The 18,440-nt window shown below is 34.6% G+C and overlaps 2 protein-coding genes across 5 annotated transcripts; both read right to left on the bottom strand.

Moving 5' to 3' along the window:
* Positions 1-564: 564 nt before the first annotated feature.
* LOC147395692 (2-methyl-6-phytyl-1,4-hydroquinone methyltransferase, chloroplastic-like) lies at positions 565-4,166 on the bottom strand. Its single transcript, XM_086451919.1, has 3 exons — positions 3,297-4,166; positions 1,480-1,786; positions 565-876 (listed from the first exon to the last, which is right to left on the bottom strand). The coding sequence occupies exons 1-3, from the start codon at positions 3,884-3,886 to the stop codon at positions 721-723; spliced, it is 1,053 nt and encodes a 350-aa protein (XP_086308045.1). The 5' UTR covers positions 3,887-4,166; the 3' UTR covers positions 565-720.
* A 1,298-nt stretch (positions 4,167-5,464) lies between these two features.
* On the bottom strand, positions 5,465-11,684 carry LOC147395691 (uncharacterized). 4 transcript variants are annotated; one of them, XR_015180977.1, is made up of 4 exons: positions 11,464-11,684; positions 10,141-10,562; positions 6,890-7,677; positions 5,465-5,915 (listed from the first exon to the last, which is right to left on the bottom strand). XR_015180977.1 is itself a non-coding variant. In XM_086451916.1 (3 exons), exons 1-3 carry the CDS (start codon positions 11,528-11,530, stop codon positions 6,961-6,963), a joined length of 1,206 nt encoding a protein of 401 aa, XP_086308042.1. In that variant the 5' UTR covers positions 11,531-11,683; the 3' UTR covers positions 6,704-6,960. The 4 variants fall into 4 exon arrangements, 3 of the variants coding, with proteins under 3 accessions (XP_086308042.1, XP_086308043.1, XP_086308044.1); XM_086451916.1 differs by lacking the exon at positions 5,465-5,915 and having other exon boundaries at positions 6,704-7,677; positions 11,464-11,683; XM_086451917.1 differs by lacking the exons at positions 5,465-5,915; positions 11,464-11,684 and adding an exon at positions 11,227-11,420 and having other exon boundaries at positions 6,704-7,677.
* Positions 11,685-18,440: the final 6,756 nt, after the last annotated feature.

Here is an 18,440-nt window from a genome sequence, read left to right as displayed (position 1 = left end):
TTTTATATAGCATAAATCCCGCGTAGACTGAAGTGAATCTACTGCCCAGGCCCCAATTAATTGACAGACCTAACCCCTCATTACCTTAGCGTATGTGTGGCACCCGAGGTAATCTCCACAATTTTCAGGAAAGTATTCGGATGCCTTAAAGAGAACCAAACATTTTTCAAAATATGAGTTGATTTTTTGATGATCCATAATAAAAATCAGCCCATTCCGAAACTTCTAATCACGTCAAAAGTGATTTACAAATAATTGATGGTCCACAATTCTTCAACTTGTAAATTGGGGTAAGAAGTTTCAGCATGGGCTGATTTTTTGTGAGGATCTTCTAGTCACAGAAGTCATCCTTGCCAAAAAAAAAAAATAATAAATAAATAAATTCAGTCCATTCCAAAACTTCTAACTCATATATTAAAAAATGTTTTGACTTTCATTAAGGCCTTCTAACGCTTCCTTCCCTATAGTTCAATTCAAATCATTGGGATGATATTCACCATCTTATTCCAAGACCACAAACTTCCATTGAAAAAACAAGGAAAATAGTTGAGATAAATGAACCAATTCAGTAAAATAGGATTATTATTTGATGTTATGTGTAACTAACAAGAAGTTTGCTGCACTGAAACTCAAACACTAGCTGGAAAGACTAAATCATTCAATCTCATACACCCATTTTTGTTGAAGAATTGCATGCTATCCAATTCTTTATTTTCTCTCTCAAATAGGCATACCTTTGGGAACAATTTTATCTTTGATCCACATGTAAATGGGTACCAACACAAAGTATGTTGCCGCCATGGCGCCAAGAAGGAATCGCAAAAAGAACACAAATGGATTTACAGGCTTCTTCACATCCTCTTCCTTAGGACCAAGCTGTATCACACATACAATGAAGATACCATGAAAACAAAGAAAATCAAGCCTTTAAGCTTAAAACCCATACATCTATTTTGCAAATTAAGCAGAAATCACAAGCCCTCAAGTCATTATATAATGTCACAAATGGGTACCAACTTCATCATCAAACCTTATCTCGAAGATAACCACTTTGGATATTCATGGGGTATGCACTCCCAAGTGTGCCACCCAAAATGACTATTCATAAATATTTTAATATATATATTTTTAATTCAATTCAAATTTCAAACTATCTGAAATTTTAATAATTTTTAGTCAACTGTATGAGTTTTTTTTCCCTCCAAAAAGATAGAGAAACAATGTCTTGCTACCCATTTTTGGTCGTGAAAATTCCACGACCTAAAATATTTAGTGCATTGGAGACCCTTATTTTAGATTTTTCACGACCCCAAATGGCAGTTGAGAAGGGATGGAGAGTGGGATAGGTCTTGCATTGGAGTTGCTCTAAACACCCAATCGTCAACATGAATTATACGAGGAAATAATGCAACAACATTTATGGGCCTTTTTTTTTTTCCAATAATGCATTCAAGGTAATGGTGAATGAAGAGAAATTACCTTCAGGGGAGAGTCCCCTGATGCAGGTTTTACGCCTGTCACCGAGCATCCCATGATTAGGCCATGGCGCCTGACTCCACGATACCATTTTGGGCCAATTCTTTTTAGTTGTACATCTTTAAATCCAGCGTTCTTGAACCATTCAATGTACTCTTCCTCCTTTGGGAAAAGCATCCAGGCATCTGCGAAGAAGCGAGACAACGAAAAGGTTGGATACACAGGACCAATGACACAAGCTTTTCCACCTAATTTCAAGACCCTGTATGCTTCCTTGATTCCACGCTGCGGGTCTGGCCAGTACTCAATACTGAAAAATAAAATAAAAATCATAGTATCTCCATCAGACACCAATTGCTAAAATAAATAAATAAACTCAATGATGACTACTTTTTTTCATATTTGTTTTCAAAATTGGGCACTTGGTTCAGAATCTACAATTAGAATTTCATTTTGCTGACTAAGTTCCTACATTTTAGAATTGCTTTCATAATCCAAATCAAATGAACCATCCGATTCTAAAATCAGATTATGGAAAATGATTTTCAGAATCTAGAACTAGATTTCATTTTTTTGACTCCATTCCTACTTTTTTTTACAAAAAATTATTTATGAAAGTGCAAAAACTCAAGAAACAAATTTCCAAAAAATGCAAGAAATGGGTCCTGCCTCATTTCCAATTTTAGCTGATTCTTGTTTCTAGTTATGGGATAATTGCTTTTATAATCCAATTAAACAAACAACTGATTCTAAAATCAGATCATGGGCAAGAATCAGATTCTAGAATCCAAACCAAATGCCCCTAAGTGATCTTCAACATCACTTGTTGTCTATATTAGAGTAGTAGTTATGTAATAGTTTATTAAGGTGTATCAAGATACACTGAATCTTACATTGATCTCTGGTGAGCATTCTATTAAGAGTCGTGATAATCTGACTACCCCACGGGGCATACTCAATTGACTCTCCTGACGTGACAATTTCAGGAACCGTAAATCTTTACACATCGGGATACACGGTTCCCTCAGGATACACTTTTTATGGGGGAGTGCAGTTGTGTATCCCAAGACATACAGATCTACGGTTCCCAAACTTGTCACGTCAGGGGAGTCGATTGAGTATGCCACATGGGGTAGTCAGATTATCATGATTCTTCTATTAAATAAACAATGGTTACATACATTCGGTTAACATAACTGGATAACCACCGAAACTACCACACCAATATGATTCGGTATATCTCAATACACATTAAATAATTGAGTCGTGATAATCTGACTTACCCACATGGCATACTCAATTGACATCCCTAACGTGACATGTTTGGGAACCGTAGATCTGTACTCCTCGGGGTACACGGTTCCCTCGGGATGCACATTTTTATGGGGAAGTGCATTGTGTACCTGGAGGCATACAGATCTACAGTTCCCAAACATGTCACGTCAGGGATGTCGATTGAGTATGCCACGTGGGTATGTCAGATTATTACGATTCAAATAAATTACTACCATGGTTTCAAAACTCGTCCGAGACCGAAACGTATCATCCAAGTTAACTCGGTATCAGGGCTGAACGATACAAATGCACAAGTCAGTTTTTTTACCAAGATTTAATACCTCACGTTCAATTTTTTTGATTTTTGAACGAGACGTCTCAAACGTATCGGAAAACTCATCCGAGATGACTTGGTATTAGGCCTGGACGAGACGAGACACGAAACCAAGTTTTAAAACCATGATTACTACATATCTACTACTATAATAACCTATACTTCACAATAGAAAGATTTGAGAAAAATAAATAAGAAAGCTGAACAATACCTTCCAGCAGAAACATATCTATCAGCATGATCAGTAGGGAATGGGAGATCCTCTGCGTCACCTTCAATGATCTTACACTCCTTCAAGGCCTCCTTCTTCTTTGCCTTGGCAAGTTGGTGAGGAGATTGGTCGATAATTGTAACGTTCTTAGCATCGACGTGCTTAACTATACCCAAAGTAGTAAAACCAGTACCACCACCAACATCAACAACTATCATTCTCCGATCGTAAAGATCAGCGGGCTCGAGTGCTTCATCCCTCATGTCCTCAGTCCAATGCCCAGGGTTTATAACATGGTCATAAACTATAGAAAGAAACCTATAGAACCAAAATGCTTCTTTCTTGTGTTGTATGAATCTAGGCTGAGAAGCTGGTCTTGAAGATGCAAGACTGCATCTAAGTACTGTTTGGGTTCTTCTAGATTTTAAATTCCTACCATAAGACACCAAATCCAACTTCCCATGAAATTCTGACCCTAGAAAACTCAACCCTTTTGGAGTTATTTCTCTAAAGAGTTTAAGATTTTCAGCTCCATTAAGCATTGAAGAAGCCATAAAGTGATCAAATAAAGAAAACCCACTAACAGACATGCTTCAAAGATTGAGAAATAGTAAAGAAAACCACATACCAATTATTTTTTTTGCTGTGGTTTGAGACTAAAAATCTGATTTTCTTTCAAGTGGGTTTGTGAATCTTCAATGAGGGGATTTGAGTTTGTTCATCTGGTTAGGGAAGAGAGAATTAAGGGTAGCACAGCTGAAATAGAAAATTTTGGGGAGAGAAATGGGAAGATTTTAGGGCTCTTTAGTTAAGTTGCATAGAAACCACATGTTTGGGTCACAAGGGAGAAACAAGAAATGCTATTGGTTGGTTAGTTGCTTGGTGCAATCTTCATATCAGTTTTATAATCACAAAATCAGATTTCTTTTGGCTGCTCTGCTCATCATCGTTACATGGTGGTGGCCCATATCTTAGATGGGTTAAAGATTAGAAATCACAACAGATAATCAATCCTAGCCACTAATTAAATATAGAACTTGGAGAATAGGAAATTTTGAATTATAATAATGAAAATTCTCAATAATGATTGAGATCCTATATAATTTTCATATTTTAAATGGTTATTTAATTTTTGTAAAAATTATAAATGGCCAAATTATTTACAAATTATATATTATTATGATTAAATTTGGAATAAATTGATAGAATTTATGCCCATGTACTGGTACATGTAAAAAGATGCAATAAAGAGCAATTCTTTGTTTGTAAATATTTTCCTGCCAGGAGTTGAAAATCACTTTGTGAGGGAAAATGAATTACAGGGAACATATGCAATCATGCACCTGAAAATTGCTTTTTCCCATGGGGTATCAATTTTTTTTGCACATTATAACCATTGTAAAATATTTTCTATCTTTTTTTTTTTTTCCAAAATTTTTCATGAAAATTTTGAACTTTTCACCATCTTAAACCTTTTTCCCAAAAAAACCCTTATTAATTTTTGTACTAAAATTCCTTTATTGTTCCTGAGGTTTGAGGGTTTAAGGAATGATGTTGAGGTTGAAGAGAGGATAATAGTTTTAGTCTAATGGGTGAAGATGCTGGGTATAGGGAAGAAAAATACAAGGGGTTTTATGATTAGAAGTTGAAGATAAGGGCATTTAGGTTATTTTATGTTAGTCTCTCGTGGAAGATCAAGGTCGAGAGGTATGCCACAGTGAAAACAATAGGGGGATCTCAAATATTCACTAAAAGCAGGAGGGGTATGTCTAAATCATCCTGAACCCAATCTTTTTTACTCTATTAGCAATCACAAAATTCTCTGAATTTTTTTTATAAAATTCATAAAATTTTCCTAATAAGAAATTAGCCGATCAAATGGACAAATTGATGAATTAATTGTTAATTCATCATTTCAAGAACAAGATGCCATTTTTTAAGGAGCTTAAAGATGATGAGTTTTGATAAGAACATGACTTTTACATTTCATGAAAACTTCCCAAGTTTTTAGTAAAACTTTCCCGAGTTTATCTGAACTATCCGAACTTAACTTCCACCGAATGACTGCCAAATCTGAACTTTGTAACCATGTCTATTAGCGAACCTTCCCTAAACATACCATGAGATTGAAAATACGGAGGATTTCTATAATACGAGTAAAATTATGGGAGTATCATTAAATTACTTATAAGTAACCAAGGGAGGTAAATCGAAATACTCGACAAGAATATTCCTCTAAAGTTTAAACTCTATGTGAATCTTGGTCCAAAGAAAGAGATGAGCTTTCACAACTAGAAATTCAGAATAGTTGTCATGTATTTTTTTTTTTTTTCCCTCAAAAACTAACTTATTCCTCTCTTTTCAGATAGATACTCCCAACTCAATATATATTATTGGTGCTTGATGTAGATTTCTTGATAAAATTCTAACTATTAATCATCTAATTGCGAGAAAGAGAGCCCTCGTTGATTTTCGTATCATGTGCAGATAAAGTGGTAATATCTCACCACCCCCGACATTTTCCTAATCGACATTAAATCCGCGTCATCTTCAGGAATGAAATATAGTCTGACTTCATGGTAGCCGCCAATCATTGCTGAAGAACTCAATTGGCCATGTCTGCAGTCAACCATGTTTACAAGCTCAGCCCGCTTTAAGATGAATATAAATTTATTTTCAATGTTTTAGCAATCAGGAAACCAACAAATTGTACTACATAAAGCACAGTTATTTTCAATAACTGTTTATTAGATGAAGCAAGCAAGGATTTTAATATATTAACTATGTGCAATAATCAAAGTGACAGATAAAGGTATCATCATCATCGATGCCATACTCGAAAATATTGGGGTTGGCAACATAAATCCCATTTTGTCAATGCAGGACTTAAATCAAGCCAACAATCACGGTTTCAATGATAATTTTGTAATTATTTAGGTTTTCACTTATTTGGGTCTAGAAGTTATTTATTTTATTTTTTATCACTTTTATTTTGTTGGGATTAGTCTTAGATTAGTCAGATTTGTTATATTCTCACTGCCAAATTAGTCTTTCCACCACTCGTTCTAAAGTAGAACATACCTAGAATCGATAAAACTAGATTGTCCTGTATCAACTTTGGTATCAGAGCTTAGGGTTCTATTGCTCTACATCACATGTCTTTAGATAAGGTCCAAAAGAAATAAATGCAATTGGAGAGAGAGAGAGAACAAATGATCTTGTGAACTCATTTAAATAGTCTAAATTCAAACAAACAAGATGCATTTCAAGTAATGGAAGTGAAAGATAATGAAAGACATAACATATGACACCCAAAACAGGCCACATACATGCTCAAAAGGACAGAGTGCCTCATAAACACAGCAATTTTGAGTGAAACTGAGCAGAAAGCAAGTTTCAGGCACAAATAAAGAAACATAGCAACTAATATAGCATATGTTGTAGATGAATTTTAGTCAAGGGCATTGGAGTGCTTGGTGGTCTCAAGAAATAAAACTTGATCCCCCCGAAAAGATTTACATATATTTACATTTGAAAAGCAAGCCGAGATCAGCATGACTATCTTAAGAGTTCACTTGGAGAAGAGGTTTTACCTAACCCGTCAAATATGTTAAAGAGTGAGCCTCTATGATAGTAAAAGTAAACCATTTTTTTAGGATGTCAGTCAATGAACTTGAGCAGATAAGAGGTGCTTCAGCTGGAGTAAATGTTCCTCATTTGAAATGTGAAGAAAAAGACGAAGATTTGTCAAAAGAGATTCTTGTTCCCAACTTAAAGGACCCGAAGCATGCAAAGCCTGCACAGTCGATTTATATGCACGCAGCTCGAGTTTATGGACGTGGTCTTCAAATTCATCATCTTCAGCATAAGAGGGTAAGTATGTTCTCCTTGGCTCCGATGCACATAATGACTCGGCATCATTGAACGAATTACTGGCAATGTTCAAAGATGATTTACGAGAATTTCGACTAGTACATTCGAGGAAGTCATTACTACTACAACTAGCAACCGAACACTCGTTGCTCTCTTCATTAACACGAGCAAGCATGGAAAATGGATGGAAGGAATAATTGTTGGTTTTCTCTGTTTTGACATCTTTTTTAGATCCTATCATGCATTTCTTACCAACTTTCATCATTATTTCCTTCTCCTTACCAACTCCTCTCATAATTGCATCACTCGGCGATGATCTGAAATGGAAGGCATGATCTCCTCTTAAGATTGTTGTTGGAGAAAAACTCTCTATGTGTTCCTGTCTACTTCTCTGTCTGCTGTGAGTTTCTTTGCGGATACCTTGCCGTGGGCCCCCACAACCCAAGCCTTGAGAATATTTTAAATTGCTCCATTTAAGATTGTTGTTGATTGGTTTATTTCCACCAACCTACAAGTACATGTACCAGTTAATTAGAAACAACAAGAGAAGCCCAATGCTCTCCTAAAAACCCTTTCACATTCTTATCATCATCGATGACTTAGCAACATAAAACCCATTTCACCATTCAGTTCTATACATAGCCACAACAAAGTTTCATAAAGAAAAAAATAAAAAGGCCAACAAAATATAAGTTCTTATTACAATTAGATAATGGGGGTGTATAATAAGATACAAATTTGACCATAACGAATAAGTAAACAAAAGATAATTAAAACATTAGATATAACATGGCATCCTAGAAAAATCCTGCCCTACCATGCACTCGAAACGAAAGAATCAGGACACCAACACCACTAACAAAACTTTCAATTTTATAACACCAGTAATGAACAAAAATTTCAATATGTTGCGAAGGCCTTATCTCACATATCTGGGTCAGTTGAATAAATCATGTTCCTCCATTCACTTCCAGCAAAAACCAGGACTTCAATCAATTCAAGTCTCTACATATTTTTTCTCCCTACCTCAACCAAGATCCCTTTTGGTATTTTTCTCTAATTTTTGGAATCTTCAAACTTGATGCAATTTGAAGGATCTAGAAGGGGTGAGGGGAAAGTAGAAAATGGCATAATTCAAGTAGTAGAAAAGATATGGTTTTTAGATAAAATTGAATGAAGAAAAGAATCGTAGTACCCATATATAAGAACAAGGGAACAGAGTTATATCAAGTTATCAACTATCGAACCATGGGAGAGTGATCAAACAAAGTAAAGACAAACAACAAATGTATTGGAGAACCCATTTGGTTTTATGACAGGTAGATCAACATCGAGGTAATCTTTCTACTTAAAAAAATGATGGGGAAGTATAGAAAAACAAATAAAGAATCACCACATAGTTTCTATTGACCTAAAGAAAATATATGACAAAGTACATAGAGAGTTAATTTGGTGGGCATAGGTAAATAAAAAAGACCAGAATAAACATATTGATGTAATTAAGGGCATGTATGAGAGGGTTATATTAGTGTGAGAGCAGATGGAGAGGAAACATAATGGATTTCTAGTTAAAATTGGTTTACGTTAGTGATTGGCTCTGAGTCACTATTTGTTTGATCTAATTATAGATGAGTAATTCCTCATATTCAAGAGCACATGCTTAGTGTTTGCTATTTGCAGATAATGCAATACAAATAGACAAGACTAATGAGGGAGTCAAAACAAAATTAGAGTTATGGAGAGAGGTGTTGAAATCAAAGGGTTTTCAAATAAGTAAAACCAAGACAAAGTATGTGGAATATAAATTTAGTATTGATATCCATGAAGAGGTATTAAGGTAAAAATTGATAGTCTATAAATACCTCGAAGTAACCATTTTTGTTACCTCAAAGTCTATTATACATAAAAATGGAGAGATTTGAGGAAGATGTTGTCCATAGAATCGGAGTTGGATAGTTAAAGTGGAGGTATGCTTCTAGAGTGTTGTGTGACTGGTGCATACCAATCAATTAAAAGGATTAAAGGAAAATTCTATAAGATGGCAGTAAGACCAACTATGCTTTTGGAGCTGAATATTGGGTGGTCAAGGCATAGCAGAGATGAGGACATTGAGATGGATGAGTGGAAGGAGTCGGAAAGACAAAATTAGAAATGAACACATTCGAGAAAATGCAGGAGTGGTTAAAGATTCTAAAAGAGAGAAAGGAAGGCCCCAAAAGAACATGGATTGAGTTGGTGAAAGAGGATTTTGAGCTGACTTTCAATTACAAAAATGTAGTTATTGACATAATTGAATAGAGGAACAAGATTCGTTTAGCCGATCCCAAATCGTAGGATAAGGCTTCAATGATGATGAAGGTTCTGAAAGACAGAAAGGAAGGCCCAAAATAGCATTGATTGAATTAGTGAAAGAGGATTTGAACTCACTTTCAATAACAAAAGACATGGCTCTAGATAAAATTGATTGGAGGAACATGATTCGTTTAGCCGACCAAAATCTTTGGGATAAGGCTTTGATGATGATGATGGCCCTCATAGAACAGGCTTAATATATTGTAGAGCATGTTCTACGTTGGACCAGTACTCTTGACATATTGTAAACTTTTAGAGAGTTAGATCCACGAAATGAGCCAAAAGCAATAGGCTTGCTTTAAACTTGCCAAATTTGAATTTTTGATTATTTGGAGACCAATCTTTGCTGACCAAGATACCCTTACTGATCTTTGCTGACCAAGATACCCTTACTGAAAGCCAAATATATGATTTACAAAGGTGAGAGGAACTTAAAAGCAATTCCCTGAAGATTGTTTGACAAACAAAACATAAATTTGGCCAAATACTGACAACCATGGTATGTGGTAAGATCATTTGATACTTAAAACACAACTAAAATGGTACTGGAGAAGAAAACTCATAATACCAATAATCAAAAGTAAGAATTTTGAGGATAATAATGTATCTTGGTTTATACCTTCCCGATCACAATCCACTTGTTGTTCTCCCAAACTTGCCGAAGCCTTAGATTAGATCTGTGAAATTCTTTTAGTTGAATCGACCCAAAGAGTCTAATAACAAACCGATTATTCAACACCTTTGCGATCTTGCCAACCCTCCAAGAATGAATGTCAAACACCTCAGCTATATCACCAAGCACCCACCTCTCTCCTCCCTCCACATGTGGTGGCTGAGGCCTAATATCTTTCTCATGGACCTCTTCTATAGTGGAATATCCTTCATGATTCAGAAATAGATCATATCTAACCGTGTATTCGTATCTATCTACTGAAATAATTTTACCCGGAAACCAAACATCACACTGTTCTCTTCTTCTCAACACCTCCACCGCACTCCCTACTTTAAACTTCATGATTTTACAATCCCTTAACCTTGAACCTGTTTACTCCAAGAAAAAGAACCATGTAAGTACTTGTTTCATTCACAAATATTGATATATAAGCATCAAACACCAATGCCAATAAGCATTTTGCATGAAACAAGGATTTCTCCAATAATAATAAAAAATGGTGAAAAATATCCAAAAGTTTGGACTTCAAAGCGGGAGATCGTGCCAAGCAATCTCCAACACTCAACAACTTAGGAAACTACGATTTCTCTTTAGTGTGATTACTATTATAGAAATTTGTCTATCAAATGGATTGAAAACTAGCCAATCTTCAAAAATGAGTTTTAATTTGCTACACATCCTATCAATAGTGAAACCCAACAGGATCAAAGAATGCCAAACTCAATCAAACAAAGAAAAGGCATGAGAGACTCAAAAGAACCCATAAAACTCTGAAAACTGCAAAGCTTAGGAACCATTCACCATTCACCAACCCTTCAACTAGAACAAGATTCCACACCAAAGTAAGAAAAACCCATCAACCAATTTAATCTGAAAAGCTTGTAAATAATTTAAAACTAACATAAGCAAACAAAAAACATAGACAAAAAAACAATACAGAATCCAAAAACCCAAAGCATCACAAATTCATAGATCATAACTACTCAAACATGAATCTTACACGGATTTTAATCCATTCTGAGATATACCCACCATCCATATCAATCCGAAAACCACCGAATCCACAAAATATAAAATAAACCCATGATGGAAAAAACATGAAAACAGCCAAAAACAGGGATTTGGTCTAAAACTAAAGATACCCATTTAAGATTTAGATGAAAAAAAAAAAAGAGGAAACAAATACTAAATGTAACAAATAAAAATTTAGTGACATATTGAGTGCCAAAAAAAATAGGGAAAATTCAGGAAAATTTTAATTGTACTTACCTGGGGTTTGATTGACGAGAGTAGAGTGATGGTTGAAAATGGATTCAACGTTTCTTGTTGTTTTCATGACCACATATTTTCGGAGAATGGTATGCTGTTATTTTCCTGGAATAGTTCTGAAAGTAACATAAACCAGTTTTAATCTGGTATTACCACCTAATTAGCTTATAGTTTATGGAAATTTATCAAATACTAGGTCTTAATTCTTGAATAATATTCTTAAATCTAACAATAGAAAACAAATTTCCAAAAAAGAAAAATATTAAATTATTTTTAAGTTTTACCTATAACGAGGCACATTTTACATGCCTCCAGTTGCAGAATATTTGAGTGGAATCGGTTGAGATCCAAAGTACTAAAGAGTTAGGTCGCTATTAACAACACAAAGTTAATGGGTTTGGGTTGAACCTAATCATATCTAAGTCTTAATAGGGTCGATCTATTAACCCCATTTATTAAATGGATGTGTTTGGGTTAGGGACATCAACCCGTTTTGACATGTTTAATTATCATGTCGTCTTGGCACAAGGACAATTTAATTTGTATATAATCTATTTAATAGTTGTGATATTTTTTTTTTTTTGTGAAACTTGATTTATGTTTTATTATAGAATAATGATTTTCTTAACATAAAGTTAATGGGTTTGGGTTGAACTTAATCATATCTAGGTCTTAATTGGGTCGATCTATTAATCCCGTTTATTAAATGGATTGTGTTCCGGTTAGGGACATCAACCCGTTTTGACATGTTTAATTATCATGTCGTGTTGGCACAGGGACAATGTAATTTGTATATAATCTATTTAATGGTTGTGATCTATATATTTTTTTGTGAAACTTGATTTATGTTTTATTATAGAATAATGATTTTCTTACCCTCACACTCACACCCATATACTCTCTTGGCATGGCATGTGTTAGAATCATTGATTTTTTCATCGGGATTCACACATATCACGTAGGAGAGTATTAGAGAGTTAGAAAATCATGACTTTTTATGAAATTTAATTTGTGAACATGAAAGATTGGTAGAAACATAATTGCTCGAATTGATCTCAATGGCTACATCATGCATGATTTAGAATGTCATAAGACAATTCGAATATTATCTACCATTGGTGTTAAAGGGAGAACAACGAGGAGCCAAACCCATTACAATTGGACGGTTGGGCTGATTGTTGTGATTAGAATGATTGGTGATTTCTAATATTAGATTCAATTACTATTAAGTCATGACACTTGAGGCTTAAATCTAACAGCTAGAATCCATGAATCAGATTTATATTTTGTGTGTATAACCTGGAAGGAATCTGGATGACTCATTGGGCTGGTGAGATAACATTTCAAGGAGGAAAGTCAAATTTCTTTTAATTGAGGAGTAAATCAAATCTGTCTTATATTCATTCAAAGAAGTAAATGAAAAGTTGAAAACTCAAAGTATTTCCTTAGAGAGAATGGCATTCCAAAATGCCAAGATATGAAAATCTCTGATAAAATGCCATGTTTGGATATCTCAGTAAATTCCATATAAGAATAATTTTGAGTATAATTAACCCGAGGGTTTGGCACAATGGCAATTTCAAACCAATAAGCGCTTAATGCCAGTAGGTCGTGACTCGTAAGTTAGATACCCATTATGACCATTAATTTCTCAGGGGCCACCCGCTAGGGAGCCTCCTCACTTACTCGGTGCATATGATGAGAGGGCGTTGTCCGTGCCTTAGGACTAATCCTTGGAGAAGACCATGGTCTATTGATTGGGCATAGCCCAAATACAAGCCCGGTCCACTATGAAGGGATACCCGATTATCAATATATATATAGTTAAGGGAAAACCAGTGCATATTTTCAATTGAACTATAAGAAATTGGAAAAATATGGAAGAATTTAAAATGTATAACAAACCACAAAAATTAGATTTTTGACAGCCCAATTGAGTTTAAGAGACTCTATTCCAACATAAAGGATTTGAGAAGGAAGAAGAAACCATTTCAAAGACATACGTAAAAAATTAAAATTTTTGCCAATTTTTTTACTTCGCTTTTTTTTATTTATTATTTTATGAAAATTGATCAAGGATGATTTTTTTGGTTTGAAATCATCTACACACAATTGTTATGTCAAATTTATAGTCGATCTTTTCATGTAATTTAGTCAAAAAACGAAAACAAGTGGGTTTTACAACATTGAGTTCGACAATAAAAAGTGGTGAACTTCTCAACAATAAATAAAAAGCAGTGACCTCGACAATAATGACGGACCATTAAGAAATAAAAAAGTTTACTAAATGGACCATCAAGCTCGCCCAAAATTCAAGGTACATTTAGAGAAAAAAAAAAACCCCTCGTTAGGGTCCTCCAAGTAATTTTTCCTAAAGAATTATGCAAGAAACTTGACAGGGGTCATGTGTATGTATATCAAATTTGGTGTATAAACTTGCAATGTATTTGAAAGAAATGATTTCACAATCAATCCATCCTTCCTAAATTTATATAAGATAAGGGGGAGATTTCCTCATAGTAATCACTCTTAGAAATTTAAGGTAACATATTCCACATTTTAGTAGGGATATAAAACTCGTCTCCACATCTCCTATTCATTTTGTAATGTTCCATTCAAATGGGGCAATTGTGTGAGGAAATGTAGAAATGGCAAAAAAAATAAAAATAAAAAAATAGCACAACCAGAGAAGATTAGTTGGGAAAATGAACTCAAACAAGAAGTCGATGGATGGGTGTCGATGTAGATTTCCAATTTAAAATACACTCGAAATATATATATATATGGGTCCCGTTCGCCACCCTTAGTTTTACCACACACTTTAACAAACGCGTTTTGTCTTACATGGGTTAGAAGTTTCGGAATGAGCTGATTTTTGGTGAGGATGATCTCTATGGTGAGGAGATCATCCTCACCAAAACTCAGCTCATTCCAAAACTTCTAACCCCATCAAAATTGATTTACAAAAAATGGACGGTCCATGATTTTTCAACGTGTAAACATGGGGCTAAACATTTCGGAATTGGCTGATTTTTGGGGAGGATGATCTTCTAATCATAGAGATCATCCTCACCAAAAATCAGCTCATTCCAAAACTTCTAACCCATGTAGGACAAAAAACGTTTGTTAAAGTGTGTGGTAAAACTTAGGGTGCTGAACATTTCCCTATATATATATATATATATATATATGGGTCCCGTTCGGCACCCTAAGTTTTACCACACACTTTAACAAACGTGTTTTGTCTTACATGGGTTAGAAGTTTCGGAATGAGCTGATTTTTGGTGAGGATGATCTCTATGGTGAGGAGATCATCCTCACCCAAAATCAGTTCATTCCAAAACTTCTAACCCCATCAAAATTGATTTACAAAAAATGGACGGTCCACGATTTTTCAATGTGTAAACATAGGGCTAAACATTTCGGAATGAGCTGATTTTTGGGGAGGATGATCTTCTAATCATAGAGATCATCCTCACCAAAAATCAGCTCATTCCAAAACTTCTAACCCATGTAGGACAAAAAACGTTTGTTAAAGTGTGTGGTAAAACTTAGGGTGTTGAACATTTCCCTATATATATATATATATATATATATATATATATATATATATATATATATATATATATATATATACCACACACTTTAACAAACGCGTTTTGTCTTACATGGGTTAGAAGTTTCGGAATTGGCTGATTTTTGGTGAGGATGATCTCTATGGTGAGGAGATCATCCTCACCAAAAATCAACTCATTCCAAAACTTCTAACCCCATCAAAATTGATTTACAAAAAATGGACGGTCCACGATTTTTCAACGTGTAAACATGGGGCTAAACATTTCGGAATGGGCTGATTTTTGGGGAGGATGATCTTCTAATCATAGAGATCATCCTCACCAAAAATCAGCTCATTCCAAAACTTCTAACCCATGTAGGACAAAAAACGTTTGTTAAAGTGTGTGGTAAAACTTAGGGTGCTGAACATTTCCCATATATATATATATATATATATATATATAGGGGACGGTTCAGCAGCCCTAAAGTTTGCCAAGTTTGGTGTCAAACATTTTTCAAAATATGGGTTAGAAGCTTTGGAATGAGTTGATTTTTTGTGAGGATGATCTCTATGATGAGGAGATCATCCTCACCAAAAATCAGCCTATTTCAAAACTTCTAACCCCATTAAAAGTGATTTACAAAAATTGGACGGTCCACAATTCTTCAACTTGTAAACTAGGGTTAGAAGTTTCAAAATGAGCTGATTTTTTGTGAGGATGATCTCTTCACCGTAGATATCATCCTCACAAAAAATCAGCCTATTCCAAAACTTCTAACCCCATCAAAAGTGATTTACAAAAAATGTTTGGCACAAAACTTGGCAAACTTTAGGGCTGCCGAACCGTTCCCATATATATATATCCTGTTCAGCACCATAAGCTTTACCACACACTTTAACAAACGTGTTTTGTCTTACATGGGTTAGAAGTTTTGGAATGGGCTGATTTTTGGTGAGAATAATCTCTATGGTGAGGAGATCATCCTCACCAAAAATCAACTCATTCCAAAACTTCTAACCCCATCAAAAATGGTTTACAAAAAATGGACGGTCCACGATTTTTCAACGTGTAAACATGGGGCTAAACATTTCGGAATGGGCTGATTTTTGGGGAGGATGATCTTCTAAGCATAGAGATCATCCTCACCAAAAATCAGCCCATTCTAAAACTTCTAACCCATGTAGGACAAAAAACATTTGTTAAAGTGTGTGGTAAAGCTTAGGGTGCTGAACATTTCCCATATATATAACTTGTAAACATGGGGCTAAACATTTCGGAATGAGCTGATTTTTGGTGAGGATGATCTCCTCACCATAGAGATCATCCTCACCAAAAATCAGCCTATTCCAAAACTTCTAACCCATGTAGGACAAAACACGTTTGTTAAAGTGTGTGGTAAAGCTTAGGGTGCTGAACGGGACCCTATATATATATAGGTTCCCGTTCAGCAACAAAAATTTTGACAAACATTTTGGCAAAACATTTTTCAAAACATGAGTTAGAGGTTTTGGAATGGGCTGGTTTTTGGTGAGGATGATCTCTACGATGAGGAGATCATCCTCACCAAAAATCAGCCCATTCCAAAACTTATAACCCCAGTTTACAAGTTGAAAAATCGTGGACCATCCATTTTTTGTAAATCATTTTTGATGGGGTTAGAAGTTTTGGAATTGGCTGATTTTTGGTGATGATGATCTCCTCACCGTAGAGATCATCCTCACCAAAAATCAGCCCATTCCAAAACCTCTAACACATGTTTTGAAAAATGTTTTGCCAAAATGTTTGTTGCTGAACATTTCCCATATATATATATATATATATATATTTCAAGGATATCCACCAAAGAAAATGTCCAAATGCTACCAATATTATGGGCATATTATAAGTCCCAAAGAGCTAGTGCCGAAAAAACTTTGAAGCTAGCTGCCCGCTTCAAAATTTTGGTAGAACCCTCTTCTTTGTATTGCACGTGGTGTCTCCAAGGAGGTCTGCCAAATATTAATGAAAATGTAGGGGTGTGAAATAAATACAAAAAGACATGTGTCATGTCGTAAAGAGGGTTTTATCGAAATTTTGAAGTGGCCTTCCCGGTTCAAAGTTGGACTCCCGATCAAACTATTTATTAGACCTTAAAATGCAACCCAAATATAGTCATGGGCTTCATATACAGACTTCAAAATTTAAAAATTTTGAAAATGACATGGGTGGAGATAGTAAGAAAATATAGGATATAACGTATCTGACTTAAAGATATAATTCATGATTTGGACTTAAATGATGAAACAAGACTATGCGACTATCCTGAGTAATTAAGATAAGTTGTACATGAAGCACGAAAGCAAAAGGAAGTATTTCTAATTGTATAATTAAGGGTATTAATTGGATGATCTCAATACGGACCCATGGATGGGGCCCAATCTTAAGTTTATAAGATCAAAGGGTGTCGATAGGGACCGAAACCAATTAGTCGGTTTTGGGTTTACCATAGTGGACCCAGTCACTTTTGGGTTCGGCTCTAAGTAGCTATTTTGAGGACCCAATAAGAAACTGGTCTCATTCGGGTATCCAATTGGTACCCGACTAGTAAATTTATTTTATTTATAATAATATTAGTAATTTAATTAAGTACTAATAAAGAGATATCTTGAAGTACGTGTACTTAAAATAAAATTAAATATAAAGAAAATATGAAGTGTTTAATTTTTACCTTTCCCTACCTTAACTTTCATTCATTTTCACGTATTATACAATTTTCAACAAAAAATAAATGGCCCTTATCTTAATTTTCTACAATTTTATTTTCAAAAGTTTGATTTGGTTGAAGAATCCATCCTTGATTTTAACTGCCAATTGAGGAGTTACAAGTTAAATTATTAATTTTATAAATGATTTTCTATTTTATCAAAAAATAATTATCTATCTTAATGGGTATCGGTATTTTTAGGGTTGATTATGGTTCCAAGTTTTTCATACCCGAACCGAAACCAAAATTTTATTTAGGTTCTGGTTATGGGTATATGTGGAACCGACATAGAACCAAATCCATTGATACATTAAGATCTCCTAGATAAATGTGCTAACCTTGGGCTTGAATTTTTAAAGCCCAAATATAATCATAGCCCACCAAACACCCTATTGGATTACATTTTGACCTAAAATATTTGGGCTCGTTTCAAGCTCGGTCATGATAGGGCTTACATGAATGCGGAAAGGTATTCAATCTGAAATCTGGATCAATTCTAGATGAAATATATCTCAATCTAACAATGTCCCTATCTAAATATATGAGAGATAATATAAATAATTATATTATATATTTTGCTTAAAATACGATGTGTATCTATATGTCACATATATTTTTTTATTGAATCATTTTGATCTGAGTTGGACCCAGTCAGATTATATCATCGGATTTGATTT

Source organism: Akebia trifoliata, chromosome 8, assembly GCF_017979445.1.
Source record: "Akebia trifoliata isolate Shusen 1 chromosome 8, ASM1797944v1, whole genome shotgun sequence".
Classification (NCBI taxonomy): Eukaryota; Viridiplantae; Streptophyta; class Magnoliopsida; order Ranunculales; family Lardizabalaceae; genus Akebia; species Akebia trifoliata.
This window is presented reverse-complemented; position numbering and strand designations above follow the sequence as displayed.